Source organism: Diabrotica undecimpunctata, chromosome 2 (assembly GCF_040954645.1).
Source record: "Diabrotica undecimpunctata isolate CICGRU chromosome 2, icDiaUnde3, whole genome shotgun sequence".
In the NCBI taxonomy this organism is placed as follows: Eukaryota; Metazoa; Arthropoda; class Insecta; order Coleoptera; family Chrysomelidae; genus Diabrotica; species Diabrotica undecimpunctata.
The window spans coordinates 148902596-148926042 of NC_092804.1; the positions used below are offsets into that span (position 1 = coordinate 148902596).

At 31.1% G+C, this 23447-nt stretch overlaps 1 protein-coding gene across 4 annotated transcripts in view; it reads left to right on the top strand.

The window, feature by feature from the left end:
- Positions 1-23447, top strand: part of LOC140435034 (prestin-like) — a 75478-nt gene that overhangs the window by 10858 nt on the left and 41173 nt on the right. For 3 of the 4 annotated variants that reach the window (XM_072523713.1, XM_072523710.1, XM_072523712.1), the window contains exon 2: positions 13595-13709. In XM_072523713.1, coding sequence (XP_072379814.1) covers positions 13619-13709 — 91 coding nt within the window. In that variant the 5' untranslated portion in view covers positions 13595-13618. Of the gene's footprint in view, positions 1-6812; positions 6963-13594; positions 13710-23447 lie in introns of those variants that run through there. The other variant, XM_072523711.1, reaches the window with a different exon arrangement.

Below are 23447 nucleotides of genomic sequence, written 5' to 3' on the forward strand. Positions count from 1 at the left end.
GCTCATTAAAAATGAAATAACGGCGATTTTCAAGGTGACCCTTATTTTATGATCGCGAGTGTATATATATATATATATATATATATATATATATATATATATATATATATATATAAATTATGCCCATTTCGTTTCCACTTTGGACAAGCTTGCCTCCTATACTACACAATCTATGTATAAAAAGACAGAGATAAAATCTTTATGTATAAAAAATTTTACAAATTACATGATGGATATTTTATAAGTATTCATAATCATATATAATTTTTAAATAATCATATAAATTATCAGTATTTAATTTCAGGCATTTAAAATATTCGATAAAGTTGGAACAATATAATAATTACATCATTTTCATACATTTTTTTATAAATTGTTTAAACAAATTAGGCTCTTTATTAGTTTATTAATTTATAAACAAATTACATATTGTACGCAAAGACTACATACAAATTAAAAAAAAAAAGATCAAAAGCCGTTGAGTAGATCCGGAGATATAAAAAATTGTAATAGTTTGAAGATGCATTTTCATTTTATGAACGCGTAGATTTGTGGGTTCCCCCTCCACTCACCACTACTAGCCTTAATTTGAACCATATTTTGACGATTCACAGACGATCCTGTTAAAGTGCAATGTTTGTACAACCTTTTTTACAAAAACTACGAACCCTTTTCTTTCATAGAATTGCGTTAATGCCGGTAATAATTGCGTTTGTTACTTTTTATAAACAAATTAGATGTGATTAAAAAAAACTTTGCTAAAAATTATCGTAGAACAACTACTTGTTTTTTTAAATTCGTGTAAAAATGTCAATAAAAGCAATAGTTTAGAGGTTATTCTAATTGTTTATAGATCAAAAATAACCGTAATTTTGCGAAAGAGTTTTACATTGTAAAAAATTATATTTTTTATATACCTATATTGAAGTATAACTCTTATATATACTTTCATTGGTATGCCTAGAATGACCGTATCTTTCTTATTGTCTGACTAATATACTTAAAAAAAGATCTGGGATATACAAAAATAAATAAAAAAAATTTATGTTAAAATCCTTTATAAAAGGTATATAAATTTATATACCTTTTATAAAGGATTTTAACATAAAAATTTTTGTGATACATGGTATACAGCCAGCTACAGGAAATTAGTTTCCTTGTGGAAAAATAAATAACTTTAAAACTAATTAATGGATCAATCTGAAAGTTTAAGAGTTTATTAAGGACCACAATACTTAATATCAGCGGAATAACATATGTTTACAATAATTAGAAACAAATAAAGTTTTTGCCTTATTTTGCAGTTTTTGAAGCAACAAATTAATTTTACAACTTTTACAACATATAGGTTTGCCTTATATAGGACTATAATAACTAAAAAAATCGTTATATATCTGGATTTGTCACGGTCCCAAACAGGGTCTTTTTTTTGCTTATTTCTCTGTACTAATTAAGAAGAAGAATGAATAATCAAAAGTGAACTAATTTTATAGCCATGTGCTCCACATATTGTACGTCGTTGATTTAATTAATATATGTAACAACATATTAAGTTAAAATCATATTTATTAGTTGTATCAGTAATAATAAAATTTATTGAAAGTATTAAAAAACAATAAATGCATACAAATCCTAATTTCATTTTGAGTACAAACAAATTGACCGATAGTCAACTTCCCACTATATAATACTTAACTAAATATTTATTATTAATTGCTCATTATTTTATCAATATTTGTGACAATATTTTCTTAAAACACATAATCGGGTATTTCCTATGTACAGATATAAGAAACGTGTGAAAATCAATATAAAATTTTTATTTATAGGTAAATATTGCTGTTAAGGTAAACTTAAAAGCAATAATAATTATCATTTGACATATAATTAAGATATTTCATGATACTAACACGTTAATCCCCCCAAAGCATGAACGCGTTCCTTTTGTCTCAGGCCAAAGGATTTTTTTGTACTTCCAGCATCAAAATTACATCAGTTTTTGTGTGTGCACGACAATTTGACGTTCTGACAATTTATTAAAACAAGGAAAAACGTTGTGGTCACTTTTGATGCACACGGTCTATGGATAAAATTTTTTGTTCTTGGTTTTAGTGCAGACCATGTGCACTATAATAGGTTGTCCCACACAGTTTGTAATTCATGAACAATATATTGAACAAATATACATATTATGATAAGCCTGGACAACATGCACTTCTTTAAAATTTTTCATTGCGGATTGCCTTCCATCGCTCCATTCTGAAAAAGATTAATAACGAAGTGTGCATTCTCTATTCGCTTTTTTTATAATGCAGTGTCGGACGGATTGTTCTAGTTGTGGTTCGGGAGCACCCCCAGTGTGTAGCAATGATAAAACTATTTGTTCTCGGAAAGAAGTAATAGGTATTGTGTTATAGCTAATGGATTTTGACAAGAGCTATGACATTGTAAAGAACAGGTAAACTTGTGTACTGCATCGGCATGACTCATAGCTCTTATCAAAATCCATTACCTCTACTCGTAAGATATTTGTAAAGCACATGCGCATTGGCAACTGCCGTATTAGTCAAAAGTTCGATAACGACTTTGCGATACCACTTGATACTTCTACGAATGGGAGAATGGGAGAACTGTATGCCGCTTTTTGGTTCGAAACATCAATAAAGGCTTTTGCTGCATTGTACTCGACAACAGTCGATGGCTTAGTAACATGTCCAATGTCCACCTTTAGTCTCTACTTCTATCATTGAAGGAGGATCCTTAGTGGTTAGAAAGAACGTCTCTCCTATTTTTTCACTTGCTGACAATAACTTTTGTGTTGCTCTGTAAAGATTTAATTTCTCCTTGTTTGAGCTTGACATTTACATTTTTTGGATTGCCTTTCCTGTTGGCGCGTAATGTACCAACTAAGTGTGTGCTTTACTTGTTTAACTCGTGTGCTAGTTCAACGCTTGTATAGAAGTTATTCGTGAATCATGTTCTTCCGGTACTTAAAAGAGGTTGCATGAGTTCTGTAGCTACCCTATAAGCTAAGGATTTCTCTGAGGACTTCTTCTTTTCCCACGTAAAGTTTCACCGCATATATTTAACCTTCAGATACACAAAGTTTAAATAGCTTGATCCCATATTTATGCCTTTTTCCTGGTATATATTGAAGAAAACTTAACCTTTTACGAAAAGGCACCATTTTCTCATCAATACGAAGAGTATTGTTCAGTGTACAAATTTTCTGAAATTTACTATTTAAGATTGTTATAAGAGGTAAGATTTTGTATAGTTTGTTATTTAGAGGAAAATTTTCATTATCGGAAATGTGAAAATAATGTAAAAGTACCTCGAATCGGTTCCTGCTAAAACCGCAACTTTGAGAAATCGCATTTTTATAAAGTGGATTGTTGCTCCAATAGTCTCTAAACTCTCGAAGTAATTCATCTCTATATGTGTCTTGCCATTTGCACAAAAGCGAAACATTTTTGATGGTTTTATTTACAATCCCCTCAACTACTTTCTGTTGAGCATATCTATTTGTTTCTATTTTGTACCAACAAATCTTGAATATTATTATCAACAAAGTAAAAATCAATCGGTTTACGACCACGTAGCTCTTTGTCAATGTTGAAACCTGGACTATTAGTAAATTCAAATTCGTATAGTTCTTTCAACCCATCTATTTATTTTCACATTATTTTTTCTGCTCTTAAATTAACGTCGTCTATTTTGACGAGTCCTTCAGTTTCTCTGGGTTCTAAATAATCAACAAATCAATACAAAATAAAAAATTGCAAATAAGACATCTTCTTCTTTTTCTTCGCGTGCCATATCAGAATTATCTGACGTTGGCGATCACCATTGCGAAGGCTTTTCGATCTTCTGCAATATGGAATAATTGTCCTGCATTTGTTATCTGTGTCCATTCACGAATGTTTTTTAACCAAGAAACTTGTTTTCATCCTACACCTCTACAGCCCTCTGTTTTACCTTTAAGGATCAGTTGTAATATTTATTATCGACTTCCCCTTACTATATGTCCCAGATAAGACATTTTTCGATGTTTAAAGGTCTTTAGCAGTTCTCTATCTTTGTTGACACTCCTTAGTACTTCTTCATTAGTTGTCATTGCTGTCCAAGGTATCTTCAGCATTAGTCTATGAACCGACATCAACAATGCTTCAATTTTGTTCATGATCGATACTTTTAGCGTCCACACTTCTGCACTATACAAAAGTACGGACCAAACACAACAATTAACCATTCTTTGTCTTAGTTCTAAACTGAGATGATTATTGCAAAGAAATGACTTAATTTTCATAAAAGTAGTTTTAGTTATTGCTATTCTACGTTCAATTTCTATGTCTGGATTTAGTTGGTCCGTTATTACAGTTCCGAAATATGTCATTTTGTGGACTTTCTCAACTTGGACTTCGTTTAATTGACGCTTTGCATCGGGATGTGGGTCACGACTAAACACTAAAAATTTGGTTTTGTTTGAGTTTATTTTTATGCCCATTTCCTCTCCTACCTCGTGAATACGATCAAGCAGAATTTGGAGACCTTCCATATGATCTGAAGGAATTACTGTATCGTCTGCATATCTAATCACATTAAGTAGTTCCCCGTTGATTTTTATTCCATATGGTTGTTGACTGAGTACGTTGACGACAAAATGCAACCTTGTCAGACTCCTCGTTATATGGAGATTTCATCGGTGTAGTTATCTCCATCATTTTACATCTTACCAATTCCTAAATCATCGACTAAATTAGAAGTACCGGCTTCATTATACAACTTTTGTTTCTTTCTTGGTCTACTAACATCGTCACCCCTTTCTATAAAATAAAAAAATAATCAAGACACCACTCTGTACTGTGAGCGAAATCCGTTACCTATTAACACTTTATCAATAGAATTACTGGATCCAGGTTTTTCATCACTACTCGAATAAAGTTTATCACTGCCATTCTCTTGATAAGCAGGATCAGCATTAGAGTCATATTCTGACATATTATAATCACTGAAATCAGATTCTTCTAGTATTCGACGAAGTTCATCTTCTGATAACCATTTGTTGTCAAATGTGTCAAATGACAAATGTCAAGAAAAATCCTAACCTACAAAAATTAGAGGCAGGTTTTATCGGACCAAGACAATTCTCCGTTTTCTATAGACCAGATCTTTCTAATTTATCATATAACAACACAGAAACTGCGTCCCTTACGTGGCCACAGCCTCTTAAACATACTGGGGATAAATTGGTATACATATACATGGTCTGTGTGTGGTGCACATGGGGTTTAACGTGCTAGTATTATATTTTAAAAATTAATAAATAGAAATTTTACAATATTTTATTCTCTATTTCTACTTATAATAGATATAAAATTATGCCTTATTGTAGTAGGATAGCTACCAGGCTACCATAGGTTTTTTTTTTAATTTCGCCCAATTAATAAGTTAGTTAAGGTTTTTTATTTATGATTTTAGTCTCATTAACTACTAGTGGTTATTAGATCAGAGAAGTAACGATTTTCCCGAGATACTCTTTAATACAGATATCTAACAACTGCTTAGTACAATTATTTCGTCGACAACAAAATTTTATTATCCATTGCACCTTAATTAAGTTGCTTAATACAAATATACATGCAAGTCAATACCATTTTTAACAATAATACAACTTTAATGTAAATTTGATTCCAAATAACACCCTTAATAGGCATATATTATCGTATCACTTTTTAAAAACTACCCATGACTTGTCATGAAGGTCTTGTCATTACAAAACAATTCTTACGTCTTCTCTGTCTTTTTTTATGGTGTTGAATCGTGGACCTTAAACAAAGATATGTGCAGAAAACTGGAAGTATTTGAGATGTGGCTATATCGGAGAATGCTTAAGATCCCGTGGACTGACCGAGTCACAAATGAGGAGGTCCTCAGAAAAATGAATAAGAACCGAGAGGTACTGACCACCATCAAATCTCGAAAGTTACAGTTATTCGGACATATTATGCGAAATGAATTCAGATATGTTCTCCTTCAAGCCATCCTGCAAGAAAAAATATTGGAAAACGGGGTCTAGGAAGAAGAAGAACATCTTGGTAAAATAACCTCAGAATCTGGTTCAATACAACATCTGTGCAGTTTTTCCGCGCTGCTGCAGATAAGATAAAGATTGCCATGATGATTTCCAACATTCGTAACGAACAGGCACATCAAGAACAAGAATAATGCATTTTTTTTGGTGATCTAAACACAAAAATAAATTTTTTGAGTTATTCAGTTATTATGGTAGATTGTCCTTAATACACCAAAGAAAGAGACAAATACCCAATACCTGACAACACATCACATGTTGTAGGATCTAATTGCAATTTTAAAAATTTAAGTAACTATCTAAACGACATCAATATCGTTAAAAAAATTTATGTTTCATAGGTCTTAATATTATATTTAATTTATAACTTTAATTTTCGTATCAACTAAAATTATAATTTACTTTGTAATTACATATATTGTAACTATTGTATTTTGTTCTCCCGCTAATAACCCTTAGTAGTTGATGCAGTTAATAAAATAAAAAAAAAAGGAAATACAATAATTACATTTACTATAAGGAATTTAATATCTATATTTAAAATCATCTTGTAATTGGTAACGAAATTTCAAATGCAAAATTAATATTAACTTACTTGTGTTATTAACGGATTTACTGGAATTAAAGAAATATATTAATTACCCAAATACGTCACGTTCCATGGACTAATTTTTATTTTCGTAAAGAGATCAATGATTATATGTTAATGACTTAAAATGCCCAGACAATCTCTTTATTTAAGAAAAACAGGTTTAGTAAACAATCAGTTTTATTATTGACTCGAAACAGTGGGTACAGGTTGTTTTCCATAAATTGTGTTTGATAAAATTTAATTACGCAAAGGATAAAACAAGAACAGCGTTAAAAAGTGAGTGCAAATAATTCAGTTTAGGGTTTTATAATTTTACAAAGAATATTGTTCGTTTACTTTATAAGTATCGTGTGTAACAAAGATGTTTTTGTGGCAATAAGGTGAAATGTGTCAAATATGTTAAATTTTAATTAATTTTCCTCTACATTATTGAAAAATTTAACTATTTACTTTTATTTTTGCTTTTTTTGTCTAGTCTTTTTGACACAGCTTTTAATTTTAAATAGCTTCTAGATATCAGTTCAATTTTTAATTCAATTTTATATATTTTTCCAAGTTCAAATGTTTTTTTTTTTAATTTTTTCAAGTGTGCTGGAAATTGTTATTAACAAATAACTAATACCAAAAAAAAACAGTTTTCCGAATCGTTTCGAGTAAAATTTTTTTAGGCGTATATCATTAAAATAAATACTTTTTCCATCCTGGTAATTTTTCAAAAAATGCGTCCTTTTATGCGTTATTTGCCCTGCGTTATTTGCAATTTTTTGTTGAATAAAACAGGTTTCAGTTAAAAGGAGGCCAATTCTAAAATATTTGTTAATGTATGATTAAATAAAACTAAAAGAATGCAATGGGAAATAAAACAAAATATATTTAAATAATTAAAAAAAAATTAATGTTTAAAATGTAATATTTATGCGTAATTTAACGCCCTTTGTCATGTTTAGTTGCATTTGTTTGATTTGCTGTGATATTGGACGAAAGATTATGACGTCTTTTTAGATTTTTTTTAGAAGGTTTATCTTTAGGTGGTCTTCCAAATGGTATTCCAATATTTTTGACCCTCTAGTAACTCCCAACTTTCTTCAGCTGATTAAAGTAGGTTGCATTTTTATAGTGGTCTTGTGTCCAAATCGTCTTACCGAGGAACTTCCTGCCATGTTTAAATTAATATGGAATAATCTTTCGTGAAATAATTTTCAAGTTGGTGAATCAGTTCCAAATGTAACATTTTTATCTTGTAGCGTATTAATAAAATCTGTAAACGAAATTTAAGGTTAAACTTTTTCCCCAAAAGCTAATTTAACTAGAGTAGTAGAAGGAACGTTGCAAAAAGATGTAATAAAAAAGTGTGCAATCGCAGCTTGATGCTGGCAAAAAGCACCCAATCTTCCAATTGGGAACAATCATTCCCAATGCTCACTGGGAACTTTGTATAAATTTTTATATAATCTATTTAATTCTTTATGTTGTAACTATTTAATTTTTTCTAATTGCCTTTTAAAAAGTAATCTTGGAGCTCAATCTCTACTATTTGCAAAATTTCAAAGCCGTCTTCTATAATATTCTTCTAGGGCCATACAGCTTAAGTCTATTAAAGATATAGTATTATAAGCTTTGTTTCTATGTAGAACTATGTCTTTAAAAAGCTTCACTGTTAATTCACTGAAATTGTTGGTTTGGTGGCCATGTGTTGATGCGTCCCTATAAACGAGCCACCAATCTTCCTTTCTTTAACAATATTCAGTAATATATTTCTTCTACTTCGATTTTTTTTTCCTATTTGTAGCTCTTTAGCTTAAAAAATAAATACTTTTATATTCATTTAGCCAGTTATATATGTCTTCTTTATTTCTAATGTCTACTCTGTACTTTAACACTGTATTTGAAACATTTTGGCAAATCCATTATGTAAATAAACAAAGATCTAAACAGCACGTACAAGTCTTTAAAAATGCCGCGAAGGCGGAACCTTCATACAAATGTATGAAATGTAGTAAAAGAAAGAAATAATGTCTCGCTAATATATACCATTCCATATATGAATTTCGCGTCAAAGTAACATTCCATAATCCATATACGTGTTTGGCACCTCATCGCCCATTGGTTGAAACATGCCTGCGTGTCGCAAAGGACCAATAGAAAAGTAATTTTTTATCAAAATGTCAACATTTTTGAAGGTATTTGTGACTAAAAGTTTACAAATTACACGTCAAAAGCATGTTTTTAAACGATTCATGGCAAATAACCAACAATTTAGATTTTATAGGAAAAACTGTTTAAATATAACATGAAGCTTATAAAACAAAACAGATTCGTTTTATTATTACCGTAAACTTGATATTAAAATAGTTATGACTGTTCTAAAGTAGACTTTTATTCATGGAAAACAAACATCCAAACATAAATATAATGTTAAATAACCCGAAAACGGTAATTTTTTCATGGAAAACTTTTTTAAAGATTTAAAAGATTAAAAAAAAACCTTTAAAATAAAACCGCCCAACTCTACTTTACTTTATCTTTAATACCTCGCGTTTTTATCAGCTGGAAACCCTAATTTTTGACCATTTATTTTTCAGGTAATATTATATCATCATATTAAAAAATAGCTTTAATTTGATTTAAAAAACATGTATACCTGTCATGAGCCGCGTATTTTATTTAAAAAAAATAAGTAAAGGAAATAAAATATTTGTCAAAAACTACTTAATATTAATTGAATTAAAAATATTTGGTCTTACTTTTTGACTGGCAAACTATTATCAATGTAGTCTCCTAATTTTAAATGTATGTAAAAATATGAATTTGATAAACTACGTTTTAATGGTATCCTGTAATGGTATCTTGTTTAGAAACTAAATGTTAATTGAACATTGAAAAAAAAGTTCTATTCTATTTGTTGATGAGCTTAAAAATAGAATTGCTGTTTAAAAAAAATCACTAGGATCTCTTATTCAACAGATTTCAATTATTCTAATTTTATTGACCTTTTATATGTAAAAATTATTAAAATTTTTGATAAGCATTTAAAACTTTTTTTGGTGGTTTTGCATAATTTGGAAATTTAATTTAAAAACATACTTATTGGTAACTTATTTTAAAAAAATTAGATTGCAAAATTATTTTACGAAAACTACTTGGAGGTTCTAGTGACTTTTGAACCTGAAAACCTTATTAAAAAACATTTATTTTTGACCTTTTTTTAAAGGTTTTTGTCAATTTTTCAAAAATAATAATTATTTTTTTTATCTTTCAAAACTTTTTTGTTTGCATAAAATTTTTATAAAATACATATATCTGTCGAGAGATACCAACAAAAAGGGGAAAATTGAATTTTGATTATTTTTTCACAAATTGTTTAACAAAAAATTTAGCACACTTTTTGGATTATCCGCATATTGAAATTATCAATTCTAAAAATATTTCTAAACGATTAAAGCAAAAAATAGGATCACATACGATTCACATACACGTATTATATTATATACAGTGATGAGTGTCTTACCACCCGGCAAAATAGCGGAAAGGATAGAAGATAGATTAAGTTGTGAGATAGTACGAGATAATAGTTATTAGAGGTGTCTATTTGACTTCAGTCATAATTATACGGATGACCTCGAAAATATTTTATTTTAATAATTTCTGATGTTAGAATAAATTAGATGTTAGATTAAATATATTAAGATATATTATAGTAAAAAACATTAATTAGTAGCGATTTTAAATTATAAATCTTTAAGTTTATTTAATAATAAAAATAACTCAACTGAAATATTTGACTAAATATAAATAGGTATGTTCAGTCCGAAAATAATTGTTGTATGTGGAGTTGGCGTAATAGTTAGAGACGTTGTCTATTGATAAGAAGACTGGGGTTCAATTCACACCAAGGGTAAAATTTTTGTTTTACTTAATCAAAAATAATAGAAAATATGATACATATTAGGTAAAAAGTTTTCGAATAACTCATTATTTACAATTTATTCTTATTTAAATGTTTTAAATAGAAATACAAAATATTTCAAATTCAATTCCAGTTTTACAGTCTTCAGTTGTGAATGGAAAATAATACATTGAAGACTGTTTAATGTCCAATCCATCACTAAATTCTCAGTGTTAATATCAATTCCTCTGTACAGGTAATGATTTTCAAAACAATTGACGACATTGGAATGGATGCGCGCGAACAGCTACCTACTTTATAGCTAACCAAATCATCAAGCCTTTAAGTTATCAAATAATAACATATCGAGAAGTGTTTTTTCCGGTAAACAGAAACTTTTTATTGAAACAACAATTCGTGAAAACGATTTTAACGGTCGAGGAATAAGTGCAAATTGTTGTCTGGCATGTGAATAGATTATCAGACAACATGATTAGACAACAATTTGTAAATATGTTTCCAAATAGGCCGGCTCCAGCACGATCAACAATTCAGTCTATTATACGTAATTTTTTTACTTATGGATCCGTGTTCAATCCAAGAGAAGTTCGCAGACGAAGGGAGGTAAATCCAGATTTGGAACTAAGGGACACTTTGATTTGTGCAAGTATTGAGCAAAATCCTACCCAATCAACACCTCGTCTCGGAGAACAATGTGGAATTCCAAGATTTAGAGTAGGTGAAATTTTGTAAAGACATCGATACCGTCCCTATAAACTTTATAAATCCAACGAACAATTCCCTGGGGATCAATATAGACGTTTAGAATTTTGTCAAACTGCAATGGAAATGTCACATCAAGATGAAAATTTTTTAGAGAACGTTTTGTTCACCGATGAATGTACGTTTTCATTGCATGGCCGTCACAATTCAATCAATGCTAGGTATTGATCTCGAGGAAATCCTCATCAGATTTATGTCGCTCGTACCCAGCGTTTTCGAGAAGTTAATGTTTGGGGATGCATAATAGGGAATCATGTCATTGGTCCATTTTTTATAGACGGTATGTTGACTGGGCGGAAATACTTGGAACTTCTGCAAAATGAAATTGTCCCAGCCCTTTGTAATTTACCAATACCTTTCGATTCCATATGGTTTCAACACGATTGTTGTCCTGCACATAATTCTCGCATCGTCAGTGAATATCTCAGTGCGACTTTTCCTAATCGATTGATTAGTGGCCACGGATGTTTTTTTATTTTTGTAGAATTTTTACTTATTTAAACATCCTTTAAAAGTTTTTACTTTATTTTCGAAAGAACGACGATACTGTTTTGTCAATAAGATTTTTTGTTTTAACTTTAGTTTTTGTTTAGTTTTGTTTAGTGATTCAAAGCAAAAGATCTTTGCATAATTTCAAATTATTAAAAAAAAAAAAAAAGAAAACCACATGTGGGTTTTGAACTCCAATCGTCTGCGATGTCTGTATCGCAATGTTAAATTCTTACCACTAATCCACGAAGGATTTATAATTATTCCGTGACAAGAGTGTATGAAACTCCCCAAATCATAGTAGAAATTATTCTTGGTTAATAATTTAAAACTTTAGATTAAATAATCAATATTAATTAAATTATTTTATTCACATTTTTGCTTTATTGTGGTCAATCAGTTTTTACTTTATGCGAAATTAAAAAATGGAAATACGTCACACATTCGACGTTACTCATAATAATTATGACCGAGGTGATTTAGCTCGAATCTAACGTCTAAAGGTGTGAGACTATCGATAGTGGTAATGTAATGTAATATAAATTATAGGGTTTTCCGATTATTTCTAACCTCTACGAGTTTCATTTCTTTTTATTTCACAAGGTAACTGTGTTTTCTATCTCTCACGTTAAAAAGCCGGGTGGTAAGACACTCATCACTGTATATTATATAGAAAGTGTCTGGATAATGACTTAACAAGAATTGAATAACAGCGATGATAGTAAATTTCCTTATTGCACTCACTCATTTGCTTTAAGCTTGTCAGTTTCTTTACTACTGTCTTGACTCTGTTCACTTTTTTTGTAGTCACTTTTGTCATTCTTAATAATTATTACTTATTTTTTGTAGTAATTTATACATTAATTTTCTACTTAATCTATCAAAAGCTTGTTTAATGTTCTTTAATAGGGCTATCAAATATTTCACATTATGTTAAAATTTTTGCTGGCAATTGGAAATTTCGATCCATTACTTTAAGTCCTCGTCTAAAATTACACTGATTCACTAAAATCGCTATCTATTTTCTAAGATAATTAATTTGTTTATTTATTGTAATTATTTTATATGATACGCTTAAAAGTTAAATATCTCTGTAATTTCAACTATTTTTTATTTGTCTTGCTATGTTTTAGTCGGTTTTTTTTTTAATTTTTGGACTTCTTTCTTAAATTCTTATGCTTTCAAATACATTTTCCTTGTGCGCTCGATCAAATTGTGTAGAGATTTAGCAGTGACAGAAGGCTTATTGTGTGAGAGAGACAGGAGACCAGCTTCGTTTTCATCCTTACTCCGTGCTGTTTACCGGGTGAGAAGTGACACTGGTAGATGCCTGGCAGAAATAACTGATTTAGTGATAATTGATCAGTTATCGACCAGAAGTAAAATGAAAAAATTACAAATATAGCTATTAAAACATAGTGGTTAGTGATAGAAGGGTGAAAATTACGAGTTGTATGACACGAACAGACTAATCTCAAGTTCAACCTAATTTTTAACACCCACAGACAATGCTGTTTAAGTTTAATCTTTTTTAAAATTTGTATAATAAAACTTCAAGTTTTTATCTTTAAAATGAGACTCATTACGTTTCATTACAAAAATTTAAAACAAATTAGCTGCGATTAAAAAAAAATCCCTACTTTTTACCTAATCGTTAACAGTTTTTTACCCAGTTTATTTCCATGAAAGTTATATCATTTTTGATTTGCATAAAATTATTTGGTATCTATATATTGGTTTTTTGTTACAGATCTAAATAACACTGTCCATAACAATGGACGTACCTGCTATAAAAATAGATCGACCCCTTTATGAACAAAAACAACTACGACACGATCTCAGCTATGAGAAGAATAAAAGTAGACGTAAGTATATTAGAATATATATTAAAATAACAGACCGTACAATAAAAATCTAGACGGTTTAGCAATAAAAACACATTTTCACTAGAACCTCGCTAATCAGACCTAAATGAGATCAGGAGGTGAGGCGGAACGGTCAAAGGGAAGGACTAACTGGAGATAACCAAAAAATGTCTTTATTAAATTAAAAATGTAATTAACATTTAAAAAAATACCTACATATCGTACATAAAAAAAGAAGATAACTTTTAAAAACTGGGTTATTTTTTTTTTGCCGTAACCCGGTTTCTCGTGATTTTCCTGCTTTATCTCGCCATCATTTAAGCAAATTGTTTTGCAATCTTCGTAAACTTTGACGTATCTTAAAGCAATTTAGAAGGCTTCCTTTGCAGAAAAATTTCTTCTCATGTTCTTCTGATTTGAAAGTGGCAGATATTATTTCCATGTTGAAGCTTCTGTATAAATTACATCTTTGATTGTAACTTTTTTTATTGTCTGGATCAGATCGCTATCCTCCTGTTCCAAAATGGTTCCAACTAATTTCCTCCGATATATGTTTTAAAGCATTCAATTACTCCTTGATCCATAGCTTGAATTAGTGGAGTCACGTTCGGAGAACAGCGATTTTATTTCTCCATATGACTTTTACCTAGATGCGACGGTGCTTAGTTAAGAAGCAAAACTGCTTTTTTGACAAATAGTCGAAACGAATATATTTTGGAACCACTCTTTAAAAAGATCCCATCCACGCCTATTTCTGGCTTCTGTAGTAAACGGGACAGGCGTTTATATTAAGGTTTTTAGATTCTCTTGGTTGTTTTATTTCCCGATTACACACAAGGGAAGTTTGTGATCACCACTTGCATTGCTACACAAAAACATCGTTAGACGTTTTTTCGACGATTTATATCCCGAAATAAGTTATTTTCTTGTTGCCATTGTTTTATTAGGGAGTATTTTATAATTCGGACCAGTTTCGTCTGTATTATAAACTTGCTCAAGAAGCAAATTATTTTCCAAGATAAATTGTTTAAACTTATCGATAAACGCGTTTGCACACCAACATCAGATAAAAGTTTTTTACCCGAAATAGAAAACTGTTGAAATCCATGGCGATTTTTCCACCGTTGTAGTCATCCTTCTAAGGCAGTATCATAACATATCAACCGAAGAACTCTGCTCCCTTATTTTTGCATGAAAAGCGATTACTTTCTCCTGAATAGGCGGCCCTGACAATTTTATTTATATACAAAAAAAAATCTTGGTGTTCCTCAGATAATTTTGATGTGTGTATTTGGTTTTTTCTTCATTGACCCTTAAACCGGTTTAGTACCTCTCTAATTTTTTTAAATTTCCTTAACGTTGGTGACGGTGTTTCTAATATTGTCAATGTCATCCACGTAATAGTAGTAATTTTAATGCATTTACTGTCAGTAATTATGTTCTTACTACTGTTCTTACTACTTTTTCCAGGACAATATTAAAGAGGAGAGGTGACAGCGCATCTCGTTGTCTCAGGTCATTATTAAATGATTCTAAGAGTTTGCCGTCTCTCCGTACTCTGGGTCTTTAACCACTTACACATATTTTGAAGAGCTGGAAGTTTTTTTGATTGTTGGCAAAAGATTAAAATTTTTGAAACAGCTGACTTAGAGTAAAAATCTGATCTATGGTAGATCTATTTTTTCTGAATCCGTCTTGTTATTTCCTTATGAAGTTTTCTACAGAAGGAGTTAGATTACTTAATATAATGTTCAATAAGATTTTGTACACCTTATTAGGTAGGGATGTGGACCTTTAATTACAGCACTTGGTTTTGTCTTGCTTCTTATAGATAGGGATTATAACATTTTCATATCATTTTATTCGTATTTGCCTTCGTTCCATATAAGTATTATTGGTTTGTGTAATTGTCTATGTAAAGATTCTCCTCCGTTCTTAAAGAATTCGGCCCCTTTCTCCTGTCTTGGTTAAACCAAACCCGTACCGCTTCATCTAATATTTGCAATTTTGTTTTTTAATGTCTTTCTTGATGTTTTGTCATCATCTACTTCTAGAATTACCTCCTTTTACGTCACCAGTTTTTTTTATTTTAGTCACTCCTCTAGTTCTTGCGCGATGTTTTTAGGCTTTCACCTAAAAGAAAAAAACACTTCTAATGATTGTAGAAAATTCTAAGAATACAAATTTAAAACTCACATTTATCGGGCGTAGGAAATTTCGACACTAAGCAGGTAGCGACTAAAATTTAATGGCAATTTTCGACACCAGCCCCAATTCCCGTTTTTATCTTACAGGTATATTCGACACCAAATAGATATAGCTGCGACATAAATAAAATACCATAATTAATTAATTTATTTATTTTAATAAAAGTAATGTGCATTTTATTTCTTTATAACTGTAATAATATCTAAATATAATACAACTAGTACCTAATTTTTGTACATTTTACCGTTACTATACTTGTATACAATGATTTATTTGCTATTATAGGAATGATAAGATACAGCTTTTATAAAATCTAACCTACGTATTTGTTGGGATCGTAGTTTATCCATCATTTTCTAGAAAAATGCCAATTTAGCCTTAACAGTAGTATCTTTGATTTTTGCTGGTATATGTAAACTATTTATTTTGACATAAGTGTCTACTTGAAATTCTTTTAACTTTTCAATAAAAATAAAAATAGAAGGATGTGTTGAATAAAAAGAACAATTAAATCTCGAATGAAAGGATTCACAGGCATTTGTGGTCCTCGCAATAGACGGATTCTGATTAGACCATATGTGTGGTGGAAATAGAGCGCTATCGAAAATGTAATTTTCCAGTAAATAATCTGCATATATATCAAGTGTTGCGTTTATAGGTTTATATGACATTAAATCATAAAGAAAGCATTCTTCAACTTCTGCTGGATTTAAATAAGTTAAACCAAACGTATGCCTTAACCATTTTCCAATTTCCGAATTTGTATCCTTATATTCTTGTACCAAACCCAAAGATTGAATTTTTTTAAACCAGTTTTGGTGTAAGTGAAAACGGCATCCACTAATTTTTGCATTGGGCCACATATACAATTAAGCACAGTGAATTGCTCTTTCAAAGTCCACAAATATTTCAGTTGGCTCTAATGATAATTGTAATGTTTCAAAAATCTTAGACCTTAATAAAGAAAATAAATTTTTGTATGTCATTGACAATTTGTCCTTTAACAAACAGTATGCTAAAGGAACATAATGTCCATTTTCCAAGCCATGTATAGTAAATAATTGTAGAAAATATTTGGTACTGTATGAAAATGTACCATCCATATACAAGTTTTTAATTTACACAACAAACGAATATTTGTCTCGCATGAAAATACAATTACATTTAATTCAGGATGATTTAAAAACAAAAAACTTTCATTGCGACAGGTTTTAGGAGAATAATTACTAACCGCGTTATGGACTTCTGATATGCTTCTTGGTAACGGACCTGGTAACAGTTTACGACGACAGTTGTAAATGTTCTTTCTTATGCTAGCTATGTCAGGAACCGTCAGCAAATTGGCATCACACTCAGCAACAGCAGTTCTTGTAATTTTGGCAGGCTTTTCCGATATGTCCTCTTGGGCTTTTCTTTTACATGCATTGGTTACCATATTTACTTCAAGCTTTTTTGGATCGGCTTCATGATTATGTACCAAATCACTTCTTGTGATGGTGAGGTCCTCACAGCCTATTGTAAACACTTTTGCGGAACACTTAGTGTTTCTTTGGATGCAGCGCCAAAATATCTCGCCGCTTTTTAACACTTTCTGTTTCGAGAACGAATGATGCTCCACCACTAATAAATCTCGACCACGGGAACTTTTTATCAAACTCATTTTTTAAATATCCGTATACGTGCAAAAGTCAACGTCAAACAAGAAATAAATTACAACTGAAATAATTTAGTCACAAGTACACAAGTGCCACGCCCCCCGCCGTGACAATAAATATTGGGAAAACCCGCTTGTCCTGCTTGGGTGCAAATGTCCATCGCCACTAATTACCTACCTACCTGCTTTACGCCGCGGTGTCGAAATTTCCTATAATAAAATTTGACCCTTCGATTACCCCAGGTACAAAGACAATTTGGTGTCGAAAGTTCGCCCGCCGCATTTAACCAACCGTTTAAGAACCTGTATTTATAAGAACCTTTGGGATTTATTGTTTTGTGTTTTCTTTTCTGAGAAAGCATTTCTCAGTTTCCGGGGGTTCCGCGAAAAGTGCTTCGTAGTACAACGGCCCACGGCAGGATGTTGAATTACTTGGAGGATCGGAATAGCGGGAGTCGGATTAACGAGGTTCTACTGTATGAGTAGATTGTAGTAGTAGACTCGGAATTCGGTTTGGTAATTGTGTGAAGAACAAGTAATCTCCGATATCAACAGGGTCGTATTATGCTTTAAAATTTTAAGAGCGTAGGCGCAAAATTTCGGGCCGATGCTTTTTAAATGCATTCATTTTTTTCGAATCCTAAGAAAACTAATAAGTATTATTGAAAAATTTAAACGCAAAATGAAAGAATACATTATTACTGAGGGCTGAAAGTCCCTGAAAACTTCTTTAATGTTTATTTTAATAAGTTACAGGGGTGAAAAGAAAAGAGAAAATTTAGTGTGATTTTTAATTTCAAATGTCTCATTAAAAAAAACTTTTTGTTTATTCTAAGGAACTTTCGGCCCTCGGTAATAATGTAATGTTTCATTCTGCTTTTAAGTCTTTTAAAAATATTTGTTATTTTTCTCAGGATTCGAAAAAAATTATTGCATTTAAAAAGCATTGACCCGAAATTTTGCGCCTACGCTCTTAAATTACGTAAATTACCTTCTTACAATGTTTTGTCAATGTTGTTCCAATTAAAAAAGAAAAGTTATTATTTTAAATAGAAGAGCATGTATATATACATTTTCTCTGTTTTATCAAAACTGAAAAATCTGGAAAGTCATAAGTATCAAATTTAATAATATATTAAACAAATATAGATACTACAGTTAATAAAGATCTATTTCTAATTACTTACAATTCTATTCAGAATCACTGTTGCACATTATATCATCACTGGTATTGTCTACAGTTATAGAGTTATAATTAAATTACTTAGTTAATGTTGGCAAATATTTAGCTTATTCGTTTTCCACTCCCATTACGTGTTTAATGACAATTTTCCAACTTGTCGCTGTAATGTTTTTTACTTCTTCTGCAATTGATTGGAGAGCAGAAGATTAAAGTTTAGGAGCTACATTTTTTCTTCTTATATTAAATTTTAATTGCGGCATATGAATTCTATTGGACTTAATATACAAAAATAAAGAAATAGTCTAAGCAAGGTGACAGCAAGTGTCCATTATTGAGAGCACAGTCATCAACAAATTATTTTTGTGTAATTGCGTACTTTGGATAACCTCTAATAATTGTTTTTTTGTATATGTCTCTTTAAAATACAAATTTTCCTCACATAAAAATTGTTGGATTTGGGGTTTTGTTCCAAGTAGAATTCAGTAATTTTTAAATTAATCTGGAATGGTACGAAGCGTTGTCCATGACAATTACGCTATTTTTGTCAATTTCGGAAAAGGAGTTTTTTCAAAACCAAGACTCAAAAAGACCACTGTTCATATGGTCGTGGTAGTCCAATAACGCATCTTTGATCCACCCGTTTGCTCCACCACAGTGTAAAATAATAATTCTTTCACCTATATTGGATGGTACTGTAACTGAACATAATTTGTTATTGCTGTTTATCCAATCTTTTTTTACTTAAAATTATTAGCTTTAAGGAAAACGCAAAGTGTCGTCGAACAAGAAACGATATCTTTTCTAAATAGTTCTTGTCAAAGAGTGTCAATTTTGGGAAGAATGTTGGCTGCAAAATTTTTGTATATAGTTGTACTTATAGGTTTAATTGAGTGGCTTTCTATTTTTTGGAACTTGCCACTATCTTTTCTTTTTGTCCTTGATGTAGATATTCCTCCTATAATGTCATATATGGTTGATTTTGGCACTTTTGTTAAAAACCGGTTTCTGTAATGGCCTCGAATTTAGTAAGTTCAGAGCACAGTCCTTTATACACATTTTTCACTATACGTTTGGCATCGATATAGAGATGTTTAATATTTCGCTTGCATTTCATATAGTCGCCCTGTAAATCTTACAATTGATAAGAATCTTCTTCTATTGGTCCTACAATCTCACGCTTGAAATTATTGTTTCTCCAAGGACGCCATATTTTAAAAGTATCTACCTACGTAATGTCTTTAATTAAAGAATTTTTACTACAATAAGCACACGCAACTCAATCTACCACAGGTTAAGTTTGAAATATAACTGAATGACATTATTTCTTATTTACAACTGTGTGCAGTATTAAGTGATAATATAAAAACGTGGTATATCTATGCACAGACTTTTCAATCCTGGCAAAGTGATTAGCAGACTAAACATTATTCTTTCTTAGTAAACCGTCGTCTACACAAACAATTACGTTTGTAAAAGCCATTCTGGGTGTAAGTCCGGACCTTAATATTTCCATTCATCGCTGTTATCGATAATATGACTTAGGGATCAAAAGCTTAAATAATGTCCGCACATTCTGACCGAATTTCGTGTACTTTAAATGCTATTTCTTTCCATTTGTTGGTAGATGCAGTGGAAGCATGCAAGATTTCATGCATTGTTAAATACATCAAGATATATGAAAGACACGTTCTTTCAACTTATACCTTTCTATTCATCACAATATTTGAGAGATATATCAACTTTTAGACTTTTCATTTTTTTATAATCACGTGCAATGTTCGCTAAAGCCTTTGGCTTGGCTTTCTCTATTCTTTTGCTAGATACCATGAGTTTGCAAAGCTCCACACCCTGAAATTGAAAAAGTATCAAGTTACAAATCCTGGGGACTTCAATAAACGAAACTGGAGACCAAAACAATATAATAAAATGACGTATCGAAATTGCCAGGGCCACCTTTATAAAGATGAGGAAATTCTTCTGCAACAGAGATATAAGCATCCCTCTACGATTAAGAATGCTAAGGGGATACATATTTAACACGCTATTATATGGTGTAGAAGCCTGGACTCTCAAACAGAACAACATAAAAAATATTGAAAGTTTCGAGATGTGATGCTACCGTCGAATGCTGAAGATAAGTTGGGTTGAAAGAGTCACAAACTTTGAAGTAATGCGAAGGAGAGGAAAAGACCCAGAAATTTCAACGATCAAACAAAGAAAGCTCGAATATTTGGGTAACCTGATAAGAGGACATAAATACGCATTACTTTAAAATATAAAGCAAGGAAAAATAGAAGGAAGACGGAATCCAGACCGTAGAAGAATATCATGGTTGCGTAATTTGAGAGAGTAATTTGGCTGTACCACTAATGAACTCTTTAGGTCAGCTGTAAACAAGGTCAGGATAGCCTTGATGAGTTCCAATCTCCGATAGGAGTGCCACAAGAAGACGAAGAAGAAGGACACCCTGAAAATAGTCCCACCTAGAACATAAACCAAACAATTAATTATTTATACAATTAATAAAAACAGACAGTTTTAAAAAAGTCAGCCGATTTAAAATACAAATCAAATTCACAATGATTGCAAAATACGCAACGTGTAAATGCTTCAATAATTGAATCGAGTGTGGTAAATTAAATTAAGACAACCTGTACGTAAAACATGCAGTAAACACAATTACAATTCGGACACATTAGGTATAAAGTAAATACTTACATAAATAAATAATTTCGTTTTACAGCTAAGCTACGAAAATTTCTTATCAAATATTTTTCAAACTGTCAAAACAAACGAACAAAATCAACAAATTTAAACAAATAAATGTTAACTATTTTTAAACTACTAAAGGCGGTTTAATATTATTTGAAAAAACAACAAGACGAAAATATGTCAAAAACGTTCATGTACGCCATTTTAAATATATTGTTTACACCCTACGACAACAATCCAAAATCGTTAACTAAAACAATAACGACACGATAAATTTTATCGTAGATATAACTAAATAAAAATATGTGAAATAAAAATATAACGCTCTAACTATCGTTATATTGCTGTTATTTATTTGGAAACATTTTTTAATATTATTTGTTTCTCTTTTAGCACTTGGATTATTTCTTGGTCTCTTGAGTTGAGCGATCTGATATTCCATGTAGCTATTTCCATCTGGGTTTTGTATTTTTTTTCTTGTCCTTATTTCTTGCCATTGTCGTCTTCATAGTACCAATCTGGTTCCGAGGCTGTACATTGTTTCTTTGAGCAGTATTCTTTTTGACGATTTGTAGGTTGCTACCCTTACCAATCGCACTCCACATGTTATCCGGCCTTGAGACCAGCTGTGATAACCGCAGAGCTACCCAATCCGCAATAAATAAAGCAAATAGAGCAGGTTGCCTGAATAAAACAATATGGGGAAATAAAAATATCTGGAAAGAAATGAAAGGCAGAATTTACAAAACAGTTATCAAACCAATAATGACATACGCGGCAGGAACACGACCTGAAACAGAGGGGACCAAAAGGATGTTAGAAATAGCAGAGATGAAAACAAGTACAGATATATGACGTAGACGCAAGGTAAGGTGAGGTATCAGGAACTGTGTAAGAAATAGAAGAGTAGAATGGATCGATCATATAAGTCAAAGGACAACAAATAGAGTAGTAAAGATATCAAGAGGCGGTTCCCTAATAGGAAGTTGATCAGTAGGAAGACCACGTAAACCATGGAACGACAACTTACTGGAGTCACTTCAAAAAACAGACAGGATCATATCTACATAAAAAGAAGAAGAAAAGGTGTAATATTATCAACTAAACAACGGATTTTATTGCCTCGCGTAAAGAACACTAATTTTCTTAACTAATATTATTACATTAATGTGTAGCGTACGTTTATTTATTTGCCTTTTGCTGTTGATTTAGTCTGTAACAATTATTTGTTTATCCGTATTTATAATAAGGCTTGAAGCGTAGAGCTTGACCTTGTAGTTCATTTATAAAACCACGTAACAGATCATAGTAAGTAGTAAACAAAACAAAGCCAGAGGTCCTAACGCTTCAAGGCATTAAAAACCGGGTAAGTGTCAATAAAACGGTCAATATTGGGTTTGATTGTTTTACTTACAACTCCATTTTGTTTCCAATCAAAGACTCTGTTCATGAGATCTGGCTCAAAGGACCATGAACAGAATCTTTGATCACAAACGAAATGAAGTTGTGGATATCTCTCTTTCTCCATAATATTCAATTCCCAAAATTTTTGGATCTTACAAATACAGACACACCTCCCCCTAGATCTTCTCTCATGCAATACCTAATTTAACTCTTTCTTAATGCAATAAGCTTGAGATCTTCCACGCAACAATTATTTAATCTATTTACAACATACTTGCTTCTTTCCTAGATCATTGTCATATCTATACAGATTCATCCAACACTATTAATGGTGTGAGATCAGCAGTTAAAACTCTGAAGATTATATTATAGCTTAAATTATCTTCCATTTGCAGTATTCATTCTGGAAAACTATACTCAATTCGGCAAGCCCTCATTCAAAAATTACAAAACCTGTCATAATTACCGACTTTCTCAATACATTACATACGATAGAACAATTAGTTTACTAAACAACGTGAGCCAGTAGGTACGCTTTATACGGGTTCCATCAAACATTAGACATCAAGGAAATAAA